The sequence below is a fragment of the Muscardinus avellanarius genome (assembly GCF_963383645.1).
Source record: "Muscardinus avellanarius genome assembly, chromosome: 4".
In the NCBI taxonomy this organism is placed as follows: domain Eukaryota; kingdom Metazoa; phylum Chordata; class Mammalia; order Rodentia; family Gliridae; genus Muscardinus; species Muscardinus avellanarius.
In genome coordinates, this window is record NC_137789.1 from 142,178,975 (window position 1) to 142,199,420 (window position 20,446).

Consider the following 20,446-nt stretch of genomic DNA (forward strand, 5'->3'; position numbering starts at 1 on the left):
GGCAAATGGACAAAAAATATTACTGAACACCGTGGGCATCGAACAACCATACAGAAGGCAAAGGAAGAGGAGCCCAAAGAGAAAACTCAAAAGTTCTAAGAGGAAGATAGTCAGGGAAAACAAATAATAAGAGAAGCTACCCCATGAGCGTCCTAGATTCCATGGAGTGCAGAGCTGCAGGGCTTTGGGCTAGTTGGCTGGAATGTACAAAGGAGGGCACCAGAAAGACATACCTGGTGTCAGAGGTCGGAAAGAGAAACTGGTTGCTTAGAATAGTTACGTGGTGGTGTGAAAATGGAAATTAAATTGGAAGCAGTGGGGGGTCGGAGATAGGATAGGGGCTGACTCTAAAGTTTTGTGAGAAATTATGCTATTTTGTATGGCTAACATATAATTAAAACTATTTATTTGAATTAGTTTGCAACATTTCAAAATTAGAAGATCTCATATTTGGGACATCTTTTTTAAACACTCTCACCGGTCTCCTGTTCTCAGGTTAAAAGCAGTACTTGAGAAACAGTCTGATGCTCTGTGCAGAGTGGATTTACAGAGAAGGGCTACAGGCAGGGACAAGAATGAGAGGGCTTACTGCAGGAGTCCATATGCAAGTTAAGGCCTGAACTCAAGTGTGGAAAATTTCTTCTTCATAAGAAAAGTGTGATGGAACAGGATGACAAGTTACCTGTGTTGGCCCAGGAAAGATTGGGGGTAAAGATTACTAAGGATTGAGCCTGCAGGAATTACAATGTTATCAGTATTAGAAGGGTGAAGAGGCCAGGCGTGGTGGCGCATGCTTGTAATCCCCGCGCTTGGGAGGCGGAGACAGAAGAATCGCGCAGGTTCTAAGCCAGCTGTGCTGGTTTAAGAAACCCTGTTTCCAAATAAAAATATAAAAATAGGTCTGAGAGTGTAGCCCAGAGGTAGAAGGGCTTCCAGGAACTCCAGTACCACCAAAAAAAAAAAAAAAAAAAAAAAAAAAGGGGGTGAAGGAAGAGGGAAGGTAATAAAAAGGGTAGAGAGAGAAGGTAAAGTTACTTTACACTTCTTGAACTTTTATGTTACTGTGTTTGAGCAGTTACAAATAAGTTGGAGAGCCCAGTACTTGTAATCCCAGTACTTGGGAGACTGAGACATGAGGATTGCAGGTTAGAGGACAGCCTCAGCAAGTAGTGAGACTTTCATCAACTTAGTGAGACCCCATCTCAAAAATAAAAAGTAGGTCTGGGCGTGTAGAATGCCCCTGGGCTCAATCCCCAGCCACACACATACATAAAAAGAAACAATAGCTAAAGAATGAGGAGGACCTGGTCAGAAAAGAAGTCAGGATGTCATTTACATAGAAAGAGCAGTGGGGAGGCTTGAGAATATGTCATATTTTCATGGAGAAAACTAAAATAAGAAAGGAATAGAGTGGAGGCCTGGACTTTGAGAAGAGCCAGAGTAGGAGGGAGGAAAAGAAGAGAACTTGAACTTGCTGAAGGGGAAAAGAAGTAGGTGGAAAGGCAGCCAGAGATCCAAAGTAGTATCCCACGGGCCTGGGTGAGGATTCCAGGAGGGCGGGGTGAGGGCGTGAGCGTAAGAGGTAAAGGAGAATGAGGACTGTGCAGAAGCAGAACTCTGAACTTGGTAAGAGGTGGACTTGACAACTAGCTCATTAGGGACCTTCAAGAAGCAGAAGCCAGAAATTCTTTTCTATCTTAAATGTTTTCTTTTGTGTGAATAAAAGTCAAAAGATATATTAGAAAAGTCTTCTTCTATGGGGGTCTTTTTATCATAAAATTAGTAATGACCTCAATATTTCGTAACACTTTCACGTTTGGGATCCTGTAATCATTGTTCTCAGTGATGTGAGCCTTTGATACAGTCACTCCTTATCAAGTACTAGGTAAAGCAGCTCTTACCAGGCAGTCACAGAAGATACCTCATGGATATTTTTTACTCAGTATACTTCTCTGAAAGAGAATAAGCTAAGAAATATTGATTGCCTGTATAAATTTCAGATCATTCCTTACAAGGCTAGGTAGGATACTCGCAGGCTACTTCTTGGCGTCTAATTTACAGGGAAGGGATCACGTGACTTAAGTCTCTCCACAATTTCTCCTCTTTTAGGTCTTGGCATGGTCACACCTATCAACGACCTTCCTGGTGCAGATACATCCTCATATGTGAAGGGAGAGAAACTTACTCGTTGTAAACTTGCCAGTCTGTACAGACTTGCAGATTTGTTGGGATGGGCCCACCTGGCAAATGCATATATTTCAGTAAGTTCTTTTGCTTTTGACACTTTCTTGTAAAATTCCAACCAGAAAGCAGCTGTGCTCTTCCCATCTCTACTCACAAATCCAGTTTTCAGACTTTATTCTCTGAACCCAGCATGCAACTCATAACCTGAAGCTAATTTAAACCTTATTTTCAAGAAAGAGGCCGCAGTTCCCAGCTGCCTTCCCTTACACTCTGTGTTGATGTGCCTTTGATGCAGACCAGCTGCAAAACCTTTCCAGATAGAAATCATATGGCAGATTATTCCTCTTCATACTAATTCTATCTGACCATTAGTGGCTTTAAAAAAGCATTAGGGGAAGAAAAACAGGGGGTCAAGGAAGTTTTCCCCCTAGTTTTTATTTTTTAAATAGAGTTTTCCTGTTCCCTATGAACATGTTTTCACTTTGCCACACTTGGAAGCAAGACATTATTTGGAATGAAAAAAAAAATCTTAAAATACTGTGTCATGGAAGTGGTATAGCTATATGGTACAAACTACCAACAGTCTTTCTCCTTTTACCCCTGGCCAATAATTAGTTGCCCACTTCCATCACCACAATTCCATCCTAGGTAGAGATTTTGTTCTCATTCCTGCCTGTTTTTTTAATTTCTGTATCACAAATTAAGGTCATAATGATTACAGCACTGGGTAGAGTAATATTGGCATTTGTTTTTCATAAATGTAGCTGACCCTAAGCAACCTTAGAACTCCAAAATTACACTTAATCCCAGTAAATGGAAAAATAATGTCAGAAGTTTTTAGCAAGTACTTGAAAGTTGAGGGAAACTTTTAAGGAACGTTTCGTGTTGTAGACCTGGGAAATCCCCCCCAGGTCCCTTATAAATATTTATTGAAGCTATATTTCTAGTCACATTCATACCACAAAATATGAATGCTCAGAATAAGCCCTTACTGATTTTTCTTTCTTTCAGGTAAGAATAAGTAAGGAGCAAGACCACATCATAATAATTCCCAGAGGCCTATCTTTTTCTGAAGCCACAGCCTCCAATTTGGTATAATTTTCATTCCTATGATACTTTTTCTGTACCCTTGTAGACTTTCCTGACAGTTTTTAGCTTTTAGCACAGGGTGGAACAAGAGAACAGTATGGATGAAAAGAACATCTACTAGTGAACAGTGAAGAGTTTGAAAAACTATGTTGATTTTTTTAAGGGTTCAAGAACATTAGGATGGTTGAAGAAACTAATGAGTTTGAATCATCCTTTAACCTAAGCATGTTTTAAAGGGAATCTTTTTCCACCCTTCACACGCTGTAATGTTTTTAAAAAAAACACACACAAGCATAGTGTCTATATGAATTTTGGTAGCTAGATTTAAACAGTTGAATTGGTGAAAACATAGGATGTGACCTAGTATTTCCCATGATCTCCTCGCAGCTTGAGCTACCCTGGTTCTGTGTGCTACAGTGTTAGCAGATGGAAGGTTTCCAGCCAATTTAGTAAATGCTGAACTTGTCCAAACTTCTGGTGAAGAGGTTAAGTTACTCAATTTCTTTTTTTTTTTTTTTTTTCCAGCAATACTGGGGATTGAACTCAGGGGCATTCTGTCCCCAAGCTACACACTTCAGCCCTTTTTATTTTTTTTCCTTATTCCTTATTTTGAAACAAGGTCTTACTAAGTAGTAAGGGGCATCAATAAGCTGCTGAGCCTGGTCACAAACCCTGATCCTTCTGTCTCGGCCTCCTAAGTACTGAGATGACAAACACATGCCACCAAGCCTATCTTTATTCAATTTCTTTGAAACTTTGCTTCTTGCCAGGCATTGCACTTGTATTCCCAATACCTGGAAGGCTGAGACAGGAGGATCAGGGTTCGTGGCCAGCCTCAGCTTACTTAGTGAGGCCCTTCACAACTTATTGAGACCCTGTTTCAAAATAAAGAATAAAATAAGTCTGAGTGTGTAGCCTGGAGGTAGAAGGCCCCTGGGTTCCATCCCCAGTACCACACACAAAAAAGTGCTTCTTGCTAAGTACTAAGTTTTGTTGAAGACTACCAATTTTATAAAGTTTTATGGAAATAAAGCTATAACCATTCTTTTACAAATTGTTTCTGGCTGCTTTTGTACCATAGTGGCAGAGTTGAATAGTTGCAACAGAGGCCCAGAAAGTCTAAAATATTTACTGTCTGGCCTTTTACTCGAAAGCTTGCCACTCCACGGTTAGCTTGTGGAACAGATAAACTTTGATATGTGTGTACTGAGCAAATATGTCTTTCTGATTTTTCCAGGTGAAAGTCAATATAATAGGAGAAGTTGTTGACCAGGGAAGTACAAATTTGAAAATTGACCATACAGGATTCAGTCCCCATGCTGCAATCTACTCAACACGTCCTGATGTTAAATGTGTGATACACATTCATACCCCTGCTGCGGCAGCTGTAAGTTAGTGAAAGGCCAAACCAACAAGGGCTCTGGAAAATGTATTGTTTTCATGACTCTCCCAACCTGAGGCCATACTGTCTACATTCCTTCAGATCCTGCCACTCAAAATTGTACTTGAAATATTAACCTTCTTCTCCCATTCTAGGGAGCAACTGAAGAGGAGATTTGGATTTTAAAAACAATCAGTTTAATAACTGGGTCGTTGAATTTTTTGGAGCAAAACTTATTTCATAATATTTGACACAGCATTTAAATTGAGTTGTATACCTTAAGTCCTTTTTGGTGGGGAGGGGGAAAGAAGTGAAGAACTAAAGTGAGAGGTAGGCTGCAATGGTGAGCAAGAGGAATCGTCTGGCATTTCCTGGGCTGCCTAAGAATTGAGTTCCTATGGAGATATATGTAATAGCTAAAATGTTGTCTTGGTATGGGCTCAATCTCTAGGTGTCCTCTATGAAGTGTGGAGTCCTTCCCATCTCTCAAGAGTCCCTTATCCTAGGAGATGTCGCCTATTATGACTACCAAGGGTTACTTGATGAACAGGAGGAGAGAATTCAACTGCAGAAAGTTCTGGGGCCCAGTTGTAAGGTATGTAGTAGAGTCTGTAAGGAGCTATTTTTGTTGTGGCTGCTGTTGATTAAAACAGTGTGAACTATGCTAGTTATTTACAGTGATTGCTGTGGGATTCTATTTTAGGTGCTGGTACTCAGGAATCATGGAGTGGTAGCACTTGGAGAAACAGTGGAAGAGGCTTTTCATTATATTTTTAATGTGCAGATAGCCTGTGAGATTCAGGTAGGAGATTATCCCCTCTTTTTATTACTGTTATTTTCAAATTTGGTTGGACTTGTGTTCACTTATTTACAAAGTGGTATTGATTGATGTCTTTTCTTTTTGTCTTTTAAATGGAGTTCTACTCTACTTAAGTAAAAAGTATTGTCAACTCAGTTACTTAATGAATTGGAAGTAGAATAAAAGCAAATCAAAATTCACTCTCTTACACACACACACACACACACACACACACACACACACACACACACACAGTTTTATAAACATCATTTTCCCCACAATCCTACTTTCTCTGTTTTATCTTCAAGTGATGCTGCTAATTGAGAAATAAAGGCAACCACAAATCATCAAGAACCAAATATGTCATGGACACTTTCATAGAGACTAAAACTAGGGCCAGGAGTTTTATGAACTTATGCAATTCCGTAGCCTCTTTATTATAATAGGCTGGATGTTTATTAACTAGAGAATAGTTAATAAATAGAGATTAGTTAGTAAAGTTAATAGAACATTTTTTAACCAGGGAATAGTCCCTCCTATATTTTGAATATTAACCCCTTGTCAGAATACAATATACCATTCTTAATTATAGTCACATATTGTGCAATTTATCACTTCAATTTTTTCTGTAGAGAACTGAGTGTATGTAAATGTTCCAATTTCCCTCTTAAAATCAAGCAGATTCACCTGAAGCAAATAGTGTCAATCTTAACTATTGGAAGAGCCACAAAAAAGAGGAAAACATTTTTTCTACTAACCTTAATGTATTTTAATAACCAACTTTTTTTGTTTTAATGGTCTCTCTTCCCAAAGGGGGCTACGAGAAGCTTGATTAAATTAAGACAATGAACTGATAACTTCTTTTTTTTTTTTTTTTTTTTTTTGGTGGTACTGGGATTCCTGGAAGCCCGTCTATCTCCGGACTACACTCCCAGACCTATTTTATTTTTGGAAACAGGGTCTCCTAAGCCAGCACGGCTGGCTTCGAACCTGCGCGATCCTCCTGTCTCTGCCTCCCAAGCGCGGGGATTACAAGCGTGCGCCACCACGCCCGGCAATGAACTGATAACTTCTGCATAAATACCTTTAAATTCAAATTATAGTGTCTCTATATGCCTTTAAAATTATACCTTTTAGCAAAAGTATTAACTTAATAGCTATGGGAAAATAGGAGGGAAAAAGTTTAATATTTGGCAAGAGAACTGAGTTGCTTGAAATACTATTAAAAGGTGTGGCTGCAAATGTCTTTTCCAGCAGGAGGATCAGAGTCCCTGGAAGGAATGTTTTTTGGTCAATGGAAAAGATACGGTAGCTGCTTCGTGCACAACAGCATTGCCTTGCCTTTGTTGTTGGTAGCCTGGGCAGCTGCATGGATATGCCAAGTTGGAGCTGTGCCTCGTGGAAAGTGAAGTGTTCGTTAGAGTCTTGACAGTTTTTCGCATCTGTATGTTTAACTGTTGATTCCAGGTACGCGCATTAGCAGGGGCAGGTGGAGTGGACAATCTACTTGTACTGGATCTTCAGAAGTATAAAGCTTTCACTCACACTGTAGCGGCATCTGGAGGAGGAGGCGTAAATATGGGTTCCCATCAGAAATGGAAGGTTGGCGAGGTCGAGTTTGAAGGGCTGATGAGGACTCTGGACAATTTGGTAGGTGAAAAATTGAGCCTAAACTTGAATTTTCTGTCTTCACTTTCAGAAGCAGATATTCCATCTCCCTTTGGTTTTAGGACATGCTCATTATTTTTCCAGACCAGAGTTTGACCCTAGGAAGGCATTTTGGTGTGACGTAGCCACATTTTTAAGAATCATACATATTTTGAATTTAATCCCCCTATCTAACTGAAATTTTGTATCCTTTGCTTAACTTCTCCCCTCACCCCTACTTCCCTGGCAACCACCATTCTGGTCTGCTTTAATGAGTTCAACTTTTTGAGATCCCACATGTAAGTGAGGTAATACAGTATTTGTCTTTCAATGCCTGGCTTATTTCACTTAACAAAATATCTTCCAAGTTCATCCAAACTGTTGCAAATGACAAAATTTCCTTCTTAAGGCTATATAGTGTTCCATTGAGTATTTGTACCACATTTTCTTTACTGATGGATACTTGAGTTGACTCCCTCTTTTAGCTGTTGTGACGTAATGCTGCAGTGAGTGTGCGAGTGCAGTGTCTTCACCATAGTAATTTCGGTTGCCTTAGCTAGCTGTCCAGAGGTGGGATTGACTGATCACAGACTAGTTCCATTTTGGACATTCATTGCGGCCTCCCTAATGGCCATACTGATTTATATTACCACCAGCAGTGCTCAAGGGCTCCCTTTCCCCCTCATCTTTCCAACCTATCTCTGTCTTCTTGATAATTGACAATCTAGCAGATGTAGTTTTAATTTGTGGGATTTTTGTATAATTAGTGATATTAAGTGTTTTTTCATAACCTGTTGACCATTTGAGTATCACATTTTAAGAAATGTTTATAGGGTCTTTTGGCCATTTTTAAATTGAGTTATTTCTTTTATTAATTAGTTTTTTCAGTTCCTTATATTTTTTGGCTATTAGACCCTTATCGTATGCATGGTTTGGAAAATGTCATCTCAGATGTTACTCTTCCATGAAGGGTCAGAAAGAAAACTGCCTCTAGACCCAGACTCAAATGAGCACTGACATTTGGTTTCCTAATACCATTTATAGGTAGAAAAATGTTTCTGATCAGCAGTTTAGAAATTATCTTTGTCAGGAACTGTTATATGAGTTGAAATTAAAATGCCAGCTGGAATCAGTTTTGACCAGATCTTGAAACTTGCTTAATTTTGACTCTCCTGTTACATGGCTCTTAGAATAATGTTTTCCCCTTTGTTTTTTAGTAAAGGAGTCTTTATGAATTGTTTGTATAAGCAGTCTGTATAAAGCAAATGCTCTGTTGGTACAGGTCTGATGGCTTCAAATGTGGTTTCTCTTTCCCATAGGGTTATAGAACAGGCTATGCTTATAGGCATCCTCTCATTCGGGAGAAGCCTAGGCACAAGAGTGATGTGGAAATCCCAGCAACTGTGACTGCTTTTTCCTTTGAAGATGATACAGTGCCACTCTCTCCTCAAAAATACATGGCACAGAAACAGCAGCGTGAAAAAACAAGGTGGTTGAACTCACCAAATACCTACATGAAGGTGAACGTGCCTGAGGAGTCTCGAAATGGGGAGACCAGCCCCAGGACCAAAACCACAGTATGCCACTATGTTTTGTAGTTTTCTTTTACTGTATAACTTGCCTACTCACTCATAAATTGAATATTCTACAGCTAAATTATTGGGAGCGTAAAATATAATACTAAAAATAGCCAGGCATTTGGTACACACCTGTAATCTCAGTGCTTGAGAGCCTGAGACAAGACAATCATTCCCAGTACCACAAAAAAGGAATATAAGTACATACTTCCATACATATATACATACATACATACATACATACATATGTGTGTGTATATATAATACTAAAAATAAAATCAGTGTCATATATCAGGTATTAACTTTGTTTAAGATATTGTTCTGAGCTGGGCGTGGTTGCGCACGCTTGTAATCCCAGTATTCGGGAGGCTGAGACAGGAGGATCAGGGTTCGCGGACAGCCTCAGCTTCTTAGTGTGGACATCTGCAACTCAGTGAGACCTGGTTTCAAAATGAAGAATTAAAAGTAGGGCAGGGGATGTAGCTCAGTGGTCAAATGCCCCTGGGTTTCATCCCCAGACCCGCAAAAAAAAAAAAAAAAAGATATTGTTCTAAGTGTCATACATGAAAAGTCTCATTTAGTTCTCTTAATATAATTAGATGCTCTTTTTCTCCCTACTCTTTAGATGGGAAAACCAAGGCAGAAAGGACCAACCAGTCACTGTATAGATAAAGCCAGTGAGTGAATGCCAGCAACCTGACTGGAGCCTAGTGTTACCACTACATGATATTCTTATGTAGATGATTGTACCAGTCAGTTAGAACTATAAAAAATTATCAATATCAAATTGTGCCAGAGTTGCATTAATTATTGATATAGATTCCATTAAGCAATATAATGTATGTAGAGAAATGGGTTATTTTATCTTCAGATTTGATTTGCTGTTGGAGTATTTACTACCAAATATTTTCTAGCTATTCAAAATTTGTTTATCCTATCACATAGGATAACAGGTTTTATAGATGAGGTAAAAACACTGATACTCTAAAATTTCTTGTCTTCAGTAAAAGGATATAATTGAACTCTTAAGTTTCCCAGTACTCTTTTTATAGACAGATTGATGGTCAGTCATCATAAATCTTGTTAACTAGTAGCCTTCTCTAAGGCTATAGTATGGAGCAAATGAGAATTATATAAGGTCCTTTTTTTTGTGTGTGTGGTACTGGAAATGGAACCCAGGGGCCTTCTACCTTCAGGCTAAACTCTCAGACCTATTTTTTATATTTTATTTGGAAACAGGGTCTCATTAAGTTGCTGAGAGCCTCAATAAGTAGCTGAGGCTGGCTTAGAACCTGCGCCATCCTCCTGTCTCAGCCTCCCAAGTGCTGGGATTACAAGCGTGGCCACCACGCTTAGCTATAAGGTCCTTTCTTAACCCTCTGGTTCTGTTAAATTGTGTTCCACAAGATCATCCCCATTCTAGAATGCTGACTAAGGGTTCGGCCTTTCTGTCACCCAAAAATAAAAGGCAAAGAGTGGAAAACTGTATCCTAAGAAATTCCTTGCATCTTTCTCAGTGACGTCTTGGCCATTATCATCTAATGAAATTCAGGGCAGGCAACAGAACTGAGTGTGAGTTAATATGAGACCATGTGTGTTTGAAATGGTTTCCACATCATATCTTCAGTTATCAAGAGGAAAAAGTTTAATTAGGAGTGCAATTAAGTGTTTATTTGAATAGTAATGAAATTTATTTTTCAAGTGCAGTGAATGCTTTTGTGAGTTTTTCTCTAAATAGTGTGAGGTATAGATTAATTGACCATTAATATATTACTTAGTGAAGTTCTTTAAGAGATTAATGATTATGCTCTCCTTGAAACTGGAAACAGCTATTGAATACCTACTGATATTTCCTTAACACAATGATTCATTCTAGAATTTTTTTTTATTCTTTAGTGGATGAAGGCAGAGGACTCCTCCAAAGTTAGTAGTGGAACACCTATCAAAATTGAAGATCCCAATCAGTTTGTTCCTTTAAACACAAACCCAAATGAGGTACTAGAAAAGAGAAATAAGGTAAGGCATGAACCTCTGTGGCCAGGAATCATTTTAATTCTGTTTTATGTTTAAATGTTGCTGATTGAATCTGATAACAAACTTAGAAGTTTGGATACAGAAAAAAATAATTCAGTAATTTTGGCTTATATAAAATACCCCTATCCCTGTTCTAATCATTGATGAACAAGCTACACAAGGAAGAAATACAAAGATATTTCTGCCTTAAAGAGCGCTGGTATCAGAGGGAAATTCAGTTAGCAGCATAGGACAATAGGGAATGAGAAACCACGAAGGCTAGAGGAGATCAGAGCAAGTGAGGCTGGTGAGGAGGTCTTTATGGAGATGGGCTTGGAAGAGGCTCCTGCTCAGTCGTGTCAATAAGCTTTTAGGGAAAGCGGAGGCCAGGTTCTCCTGACCAGTGTCCTAAGGACTCGTGACTGTGCTTCCATTCAGATTCGGGAACAAAACCGCTATGACTTGAAAACAGCAGGACCGCAGTCTCAGCTGCTGGCCGGGATTGTCGTGGATAAGCCTCCTTCTGTAAGTCCACCACAGTGCGATCCTTGTTTGCGTTCTGCCACATGGTATCTTTGCTTTCGAAATATGAACATTTTTTCCCCAAAGAATATAAGTACAAGTTAAAAAGTCAAGTAATCCCAAGACTTAAATGCCACCCTCAATTCCCAATTTCCAGAAGCAAAGGCTTTCTGTTCTTTTAATTGTTTGTTGCATTTACTCTCATGTTTCTAAATAACATCTTTGTTCTCCTCTCTCTTGTTTAATCTTTTACATTTCATCAGATGTCAATTATCATTACTTTATGTGTCAGTAAAAGAGAAAAACACTGCCAATTACATTGCAGGAATCTGGGCATGGTGGCCCAAGCCTGTAATCTCAGTACTTGGGAGGCTGAGATAGGAGGATCACAGACCAAGGCCATCCTCAGCAAGTTAGCAAGACCTTGTTTCATAAAAAAAAAAAAAAAAAAAAAAAGAGGGGGCAGAGTATAGCTTGGAGATAGAACTCCCCTGGGTTCCATCTCCAGTACAAAAAAATACATATATTTATAGAAAGCCATAAAATTATAAATGATTTCCAATTTCAGAGATAGGAAAATGTGGGGAAAAGTTTGTTTTAAAGATGGTCGTCAGCTAGCACAGTGGCACAGGTCTGTAATCCTAGTATGTGGGAGGCTGAGACAGAAGGGTGACAGGTTCAAGGCCAGCAGTGTGAGGTAACTTAGTTGAGACTCTGTTTCAAAACAGACATTTAAAAAGGGCTGGATGTAGCTCGGTGATAGGAAGCCTGGGTTCCATCCACAGCACCCAACATAGCTCCTCTTATGGGACTGGAGGGGCGCCCGGTTCTCCCAGCGCTTCCTTTTGCTTCCTCCACATTCTCCCAGTGAGGTAGAACAAGGGTGATCAAAGGCATTTTGGTTTTTGTTTTGTGAATCAGCTTTCAGTGTTCATATCATATGTTTACTCTCAAGCCAGGAAACATCTATGACTGCATTTTTTTTTTTCTTATACAACTTCCAGCCACTCCTTGAGTTAATAATTGCCTCCTTTATATTGGCTTAGTATTTGGGGTATGTTGCCTTCATACTTCCCAAACTTTTTAAAAGAATTACAAAGTCCTTCCTAATATTATTTTCCATAGCGTCAGAGGCCATAGGTAACGTCCCCCTCGCAGCCCCCAGTAATTCTGGTCCCGGTCTGGACTGCTGTCGTTCAGAGCAGCGGCACGGGCTCTTCCTGGGCATTCCTGCGTGTCTTCTGCTGTCTTGACTCTCTTTTACATAAAGCACCTTTCATAGTGTTCTTCTGAAAAAGGATACACAGAAGGAAACCATCTGAATATGCCTTTATTCTACCTTAAAACATGCATATGATGGGTATGGAATTCTAGTTTGGAAATAATCGCCTTCTCCCTCCCCCCCAAAAATAGGAAAAGCATTGCTGTCTTTTATTGTTGAGAAGTAGGAGGGCATGGTGATTCCTGAACCTTTATATGAGATCCTCTTTAATTTTTTTCTTTTAGATCTTATTATATCCCTGCTGTTCCAAAATTTTATGATTTTGTGTTTTGTAATAGATCTCTTTACTTGTCTTTATTCTTAATATTTATAACACTCTTACCCTGCAGTCATATCCTTTGGTTCTAGAAATATTTTTAAGCACTTATTTTTCCCTCTCCAGTTTCTTTCTTTTTCTGTCTCCTACTTTCCTCTTTTTTGTCTTTTTATCCTACTTCCTGGGAGGTTTTTCTGACTTTGTTTTCTAACTCTTATATTTGATTTTCTATTTTGGTATTAGATTTTTTAAAAAAAAGTGTTCTTATTCCTTGAATTTTTTTTTCCAGTACTGAGGATGGAACCCAGGGGCATTCTACCTCCAAGCCACGCCCCTGGCCTGGTTTTTTATTTTTTACTTTGAAACAGGGTCTCACTGAGTTGCAAAGGACCTCACTAAGTAGCTGAGGCTGGCCACAAATCCCGATCCTCCTGTCTCAGCCTCCTGAACGCTGGGATTCAGCATTCAGCATGCACCACCACGCCTAGTATTTTTTTTTAATGTGTGTGTGAGGAGGTGGTATTTTGGGTTGAACTCAGAGGTATTCTACCTCCAAGATACACCCACACAGCCTTGTTTTAGTTTTTATTTTGAAACAGGATCTCTCTAGGTTGCTGAGAGTCACTACATTGCTGAGGCTGTCCTCAAAACTGTCATCCTCCTATCTCAGCCTCCTAAATACTAGGATTACAGATATGCATCACCACATCTGGCTAAATGTTTCTTTTTTTCTTTCTTCTTTTTTTTTTTTTTAGGTATGGGGATGGAACCCAGGGGCATTTTACCTCCAAGCTACACTTTATTTTGAAACAAGGTCTCACTAAGTTACAGAGGGCCTGATTCAGTATGGAGGCTCCTGTCTTAGCCTCCCAAATCCTGGGATTACAAGTGTGGGCCAGCACAGCCCTACTCTGAATGTTTCTTTTTAAATAATTAAATAATGTCCCAGCCTTTGTTTCATGGATACAATATTTTTCCTAATCTCAGGGAATCAATTTTACATTTTGCTCAATTAGGTCTTTGTCGTCTTTGTCGCAGATTAGGTTCCTTCTCCTTGTTAACTCTGTCTCACACCCACATTACACACTTTCATCAATGTCTGTTAATCTGTTTATACTGAAGACTTAGATACCAAAAGCTGGGCACGTATACACAGATTGGGCATTGCAAAGCTTTACTCCAGGTTGATTGGACACAGGCCAGGTTGTTTCCATGGGGAGTCCACAAATGTTACTATCTGTAATTCTTTCACCTGGGCCACAGTCTTCCTCCAGTTTGCCGCCATCATTCTGGAAGCCTTTAGCTATGTTTTATGCTCCCTCTGTCTTGTGCAGTGCTCGACTGTGTGGCGGAGGGAAGGGGACCCAGAAATCCGTCTGTCCCCGCTGAGACGTTTCAAGTTTCCCTATTTTCAGCCTTCCCTCACCACATCTTTTTGGTGCCTGATGCTGCTAGTCTGAGCCTTACCAGAGTGAGCATGCGTCCCACTGAGACCGAGGCCAGTCCCCTCAGCTCCACCATCGCCCTTCACCTGCTCGCCTTCCTCCATTACTGTCCTTAGATGAGGTTTGGGTAGGAGTCAGAAATAAACACATGAGTTCATTCTGCCAGGTATGACTGAAAATTTCATTAATTCCCTTCCTAAAGAAATTATAATTTGCTGGGTGTGGTGGCGCACACTTGTAACCCCAGCATTTGGGAGGCTGAGATAGGAGGATTGCAGTTCGCAGACAACCTCAGCTATTTAGTGAGGCCCTTTACAACTCAGTGAAACCCTGTTTCAAAATAAAACATAAAAAAATAGGGCTGGGTATAGCTCGGAGGTAGAATGCCTCTTGGTTCCATCCCCAGTACCGCAAAAAATGAGAAAGAAAATATAATTTTTATAGTAATTTGTGTGTGTGTGTGATACTCAGAGTGGAACCAAGAAGCTTATTCTGCCTCTGGGCTACACCCCAAGTCTATTTTTTTTTTTTTGTTTGAAAACAGGATATTACTATGTTGATGAGTCTCACGGTTTGCTTAGGCTGTCCTTGAACCTGTGATTCTCCTGTCTCAGCCTCCCAAATTATGAGCATATACTACCATACCTGGCCTGAATTATTTTGGTATATTTTTATTTTCTTAAGGCTTATTTTTTTTTTATTTACGTGTGTGTGTGTGTGTGTGTGTGTGTGTGTGTGTGTGTGTAGGTGTAGTTCTGGGAATTGAACCCAGGGGCATTCTGAACTGCACCCCGGCCCTTTTTTTTTTTTTTTTTTTTTTTTTTTCGGAACTCAGGGCATTCTACCTCTAACCTACCCCAGTCCTATTTTTTATTCTTTATTTTGAAGCAGGGTCTCACTAAATTGCAGAAGGCCTCACTACTCACTATGTAGCTGAGGCTACCCACAAACCTCAGGGATTACAAGCGTGCACTACCACACTCAGCTCCCCAGTCTTATTTTTTATTCTTTATTTTGAAACATTCTTTATTTTGAAACAAGGTCTCACAGAGTTGCAGAGGACCTCACTAAGCAGCTGAGGTGAGCTGTGAACCTGCAATCCTGTCTCAGTCTCCCAAGTACTGAGATTCCAAGCATGCAACACCACACTCAGCTTTTCTAAGACTTTTTTTTACAAAGATTTTCAAGATGTTTTTAGTTATATGGAACGTATTTGAACTTGTCCTCATTGTATTTTTTAAAAAATTCAGCTGAGGATGAACCCCAATGGTAGACTGCTTACCAGCATGCATAGGCCCTGGATTCAATTCCCAGAAAAACACACACATGCGTGCACACACACACGCACACCCTCACACAGATTATTAAAATGTACCTTTACAGGCTTCTTGAGGAAACATTGCTAGCAATTTTAGTCCATTAGATCAGCAGTCCAAGAACACTAATCTGATACAAGCATTTTAAAACATTACTTTGTCATTTCTTATGATTGTTGTAAAGTCAGGAGTCATGCACCATGCACATCATGTATGCATTTATTTGTGTGTGTGTGTGTGTGTGTGTGTGTGTGTGTGTGTGTGTGTGTGTGTATGGTATGTGTGTGTATGTCGATAGATGATGGTGATCGATAAATAGGTGATAGAAGTAAAATTCTAGGTAATGAATCTATTTTTTCCTTTCTAAGACCATGCAATTTGAGGATGACGATCTTGGCCCACCAGCTCCTCCTAACCCATTCAGTCATCTCACAGAAGGAGAACTGGAAGAGTACAAGAAGACAATTGAACGGAAACAACAAGGCCTGGAAGGTTAGTTAATGTTTAGACCAAGCATAGGAGAGCAAGTCTAACAACAGCAGAGCCCCTGGAGTTAGATGATCAACAGCTGTCAAAGCTGGCGTGGCAGTGCACAACTGTCATCCAAGCTTTGGGGAGGCTGAAGTGTTTTAAAAAGGTCTCAGGATGTACTCAAGGGTAGAGTACTTGTCCAGCATATGCAAGGCCTGGGTTCAATCCCCACTATTGCCAAAAAAAAAAAGGGTTAAGCAAAGTTTTTTTTTTAATGTCCCTTTTATAGTCATTGGTTCTATTCCAAACATTCCCGTCCTTTACTGAGTGTAGGTGGGGCTGAATTGCAAAGAAATACCAAATATTTTAACATGTAGAGAAAGCTACTCTTTCTCAAAAAGCAATCTGAATGATTGCAATAAATCTATAAAATGATTGTGATAGCCGGGCGTGGTGGCGCACGCTTGTAATCCCCGCGCTTGGGAGGCAGAGACAGGAGGATCGCGCAGGTTCGAAGCCAGCCGCGCCAGCCGCGCGCGTTGGCTTAGGAGACCCTGTTTCCAAATAAAAATGTAAAAATAGGTCTGGGAGTGTAGCCCGGAGATAGAAGGGCTTCCAGGAACCCCAGTACCACAAAAAAAAAAAAAAAATGATTGTGATAAAATCTACAAAGGGAAATTGCCAGTTGAGTAAAGAATTACTACCCAAGGCAGATATAGCTGTATTATTTTGAAAGTTTTATAGTACATGGCTTTTTAAAACTTTTAGTTTGAAATCTTAGATTTATAAATATGTGACTATAATGCTTTGTAAAATATCTGTTCTTGGGTTTCTGACAGTACCAATATGGTTGATTTGTTTTGTTTGATACTGGGATTGAACCCAGGGACATTCTACCTCCAAGCCACATCCCCAGTCTATTTTTATTTTTATTTTGTTTTAAAACAGGGTCTTACCAAGTTGCAGAGAGCCTCACTAGGTTGTTGCGGTTGGCCTCTAACATGCAGTTCTCCTGTCTTGGCTTCCCAAGTACTGGGACTATAGATGTGTGCCACCAGGCCCAGCTCAATACAGTCGTTTTTAAATCAAAATTTAAAACAAACTACTACAGGTTTGATGTGACTTTCCTTAAGCACATGAGCACTCACACTAGTAAGTGAGTGCGTTTCTCTGACTTTGAAATTCTAAATAGTTTGTTAAATTATAGTTAAGAATTGGTTGTTTGGTTGGTTGGTTGGTTATACTGGGGATTGAACCTGAGGCATTTTACCTCCAATCTATACCCTCAGCCCCAGTCCTGATTTTGTGTGCACATGTATGTGTGGTACTAGGGATAGGATTCAGGGGCATTCTACCTCCAAGCTACATTCCCAGCCCTTTTTATTTTCTTGTTTTTAAACAGAGTCTCACTAGGTTACTGAGAGTCTCACTAAGTTGCTGAGGCTGGTCTCAAACTGGTACTCCTCCTGTCTCAGCCTTCCAAGTGCTGGGATTATAAATTTTTTTATTTTGAAATAAGGTCTTGTTAAATTGTTGAAGGTCTCACTAAGTTGCTGAGGCTTACCTCAAGCCAAATGTGGTATAATACACAAACCTACAATCCTCTTGTTTCAGCCTCCGACATACTGGGATTGCAGGCATGTGCCACCACACCCCTGGCTATAGTTAAGAATTGTTAATTAAGTCAGGAGTGGTTGTGTATGCCTATAATCCCAGTACTTGGAAGGCTGAGACTGGAGGATCACAGGTTCTTACGCAGTCTCAGCAACTTATTGAGGCCCTCTGCAACTTAGTGAGACTCTGTTTCAAAATAAAAAAAACAAGCCAGGTGTGGTGGCTCACACTTGTAATCCCAGCATTTGGGAGGCTGAAACTGGAGGATCGCAGTTTGCGGACAGCCTCAGCTACTTAGTGAGGCCCTCTGCAATTCAGTGAGACCCTTTTTCAAAATAAAGAATACAAAATAGGGCTGGGGGTGTAGCTCGGAGGTCAGATGCTTCTGCGTTCCATTCCCAGACCTGCATAAAAAATAAAAAATAAATTAAAAAATAGGGCTGTGGTTGTAGCTCAGAGATCAGATATACCTGGGTTCAATCCTCAGTACCACCAAAAAAAAAAAATTGTTAATACAAATATCCTTGCTAACTGAATATTAGCTCCCTTTATTTCTAGAATAAAAGACTCTTTTTAGCCACAGTTGTCCATCTTAGTTTCTGAATAAGCTTCAGACAGTTCATGATCCACTTGAAAAAATATCTGCTCAATTGTGCACAATTAACATTGAGGAAGAGGGACTGAGGGTGGGGGATGAGAAGTGTGTGACCTCCAACAAGGATAACAGCATCTACTTTAACTCATATTGCAACGTACAATGAAAATTTTGACCCAAAGCAAAACAGAAACCAATTGGTAGAAACTTTTGCCCATGTTAGATATGCAGGAAGAACTGATGACATCTGAATCATCCAAGGAACAGTTTTTATCACTGTGTTGGTGTCTTCGCCACAAAAACAAGTCTTCCTAATTCATTAGCACCCTTATACTAAATGTGTTAAATGGTCTATTGAACTTGCTAATTCTAACATAATTTTGGAAGCCATCTCTGTGGGTTTTTTTGTTGTTGTTGTTGTTGTATTTTGTAAAATTTTCCTCTTTAATCTCTTATTTGTGAAAGCTTAAAGATGCCAGGTAACAAATTATGCTCTAGAACCATCACTTTTGATATCTAACTCTGTAAATTGTTTCTCCCCCATTCATTATGACCTCCTGAATTATTAGCTCACTAGTATTGCTCTGACAGAAATCATTAATTGGATGTTGTTCAGAAATTCAGGGGCGCACTCTACCTCATTAATATAACAGCATTGGTGAGGCTTTATAACTCTTCATCTGGCTGCTCAATGTGTTTTAGTTTTCTAACACTCACAAAAGCTGAATGCATACATATAAAAGCTAAATGCATATATTTGCCTGGGCTGCCAGTAGCCGTGCTTCTTTCGTAACCTTGTATGTAAAATTACTACTAGCAACAGGCAGTTTAACATAGTTCTCTACTGTTACTGCATATTTATTGACATGTGGGATGACTGCAAGCATGCTCGGCTCAGTGCTGAAGACTTGCTCATCTCTGCATATGCAGGCGTTCGGTGTATGCACTAATCTCCCTGAAATCCTATGCTTCTTTGTTTTGTTTTGCATGGCTTTTAACTAAACTCTTATCCAACAGATGCTGAGCAGGAATTACTCTCAGATGACGCTTCATCTGTTTCACAAATTCAATCTCAAACTCAGTCACCGCAAAATGTCCCTGAAAAAGTAGAAGGTATTCAATGTAATTTCCCATCGCATTCACCGCGTGAGACAGTCTGTCCTTGTCATTTGTTTTCATGTAAGAAGTTGAACATCAGATCAGACCAAGTTTGCTGTGGATTTTGACCTATAATCTTCCAGTAATTTTATATTTTTATTAAGTGGAATGCTGCTTTTGGTCAGCATTTATATTGGTTTACTTTAACCTGGATTTTAGTAACTCGTGGTTCTTAAGAATTTGTGGAATCAAAATTGACTTGTCATGCAGCTTCCAATTAGCAGTTTGAAATCCTTTTCAATTTTAATTGCCAAATGACCCTAAAACTAAAGAAAAGTATATGTTGACTTCCTCGTTTATACTGACTTGACTTAAATGAAACTGTCATGTCCTCAAACCAGAATGACCTAGCTTTTTACTCTTTGGATGAACAACTTTGTTCTCTTCCCTTTATATCAGTAAATAAAATTAGCTTCATGCTACTAGATCCGTCATTTATTAAAATAATGATCTATCTGCATCAGAATTAAAGTAATTCCTTAGTACATTGCTAAAACCTCTTCGTTTTACAAAATAAAGCAGAAATGTTAGCTCTGTAAAATAACCAAAAAAAAAAACCTTCCCCTTTTGTAGAAAACCATGATCTGTTTTCCAAGAGCTTCATCTCCATGGAAGCGCCCGTCATGGTCGTCAATGGCAAGGACGACATGCATGATGTAGAAGACGAGCTTTCTAAGCGAGTGAGTAGATTAACTACAAGCACGACCATAGAAAACATCGAGATTACCATTAAGTCTCCAGAAAAAATCGAAGAGGTCCTCTCACCTGATGGCTCACCTTCAAAGTCACCATCCAAGAAAAAGAAGAAATTCCGCACTCCTTCTTTTCTGAAAAAGAACAAGAAAAAGGAGAAAGTTGAAGCTTAAATAAGTCTTTTTGTAATTATTACTATTACGATGTGATATTGCACATTTAAATACCACATTTAAGTTGATTATTAATATACAGTGGTAGATCAGATTTTAGGGTATGTAGCAAACTGGACTTTAAACTGGAAAGAGGTTTTACTAAAAGAAAAACATTATGAAAAACCTTTCAAATTCATCTCTCATTTATATGTCAAAAATGACTTTGAATTTTTAAAGCATTACTGGGTT

The 20,446-nt window shown here is 39.4% G+C and overlaps 1 protein-coding gene across 2 annotated transcripts in view; it reads left to right on the top strand.

The window, feature by feature from the left end:
• The window catches only part of ADD3 (adducin 3), a gene marked incomplete at both ends in the record, with an annotated part of 37,824 nt that extends 17,609 nt beyond the window's left edge, over positions 1-20,215 (top strand). The window contains 12 exons of one of the 2 annotated variants that reach the window (XM_080695294.1): positions 2,110-2,261; positions 3,196-3,276; positions 4,511-4,660; positions 5,106-5,249; positions 5,358-5,456; positions 6,921-7,103; positions 8,420-8,677; positions 10,574-10,693; positions 11,129-11,215; positions 15,880-16,003; positions 19,209-19,304; positions 19,923-20,215. In XM_080695294.1, the coding sequence (XP_080551420.1) occupies positions 2,110-2,261; positions 3,196-3,276; positions 4,511-4,660; positions 5,106-5,249; positions 5,358-5,456; positions 6,921-7,103; positions 8,420-8,677; positions 10,574-10,693; positions 11,129-11,215; positions 15,880-16,003; positions 19,209-19,304; positions 19,923-20,215 (1,787 nt within the window). The remainder of the gene's footprint in view (positions 1-2,109; positions 2,262-3,195; positions 3,277-4,510; positions 4,661-5,105; positions 5,250-5,357; positions 5,457-6,920; positions 7,104-8,419; positions 8,678-10,573; positions 10,694-11,128; positions 11,216-15,879; positions 16,004-19,208; positions 19,305-19,922) is intronic. The other variant, XM_080695295.1, reaches the window with a different exon arrangement.
• Positions 20,216-20,446: the final 231 nt, after the last annotated feature.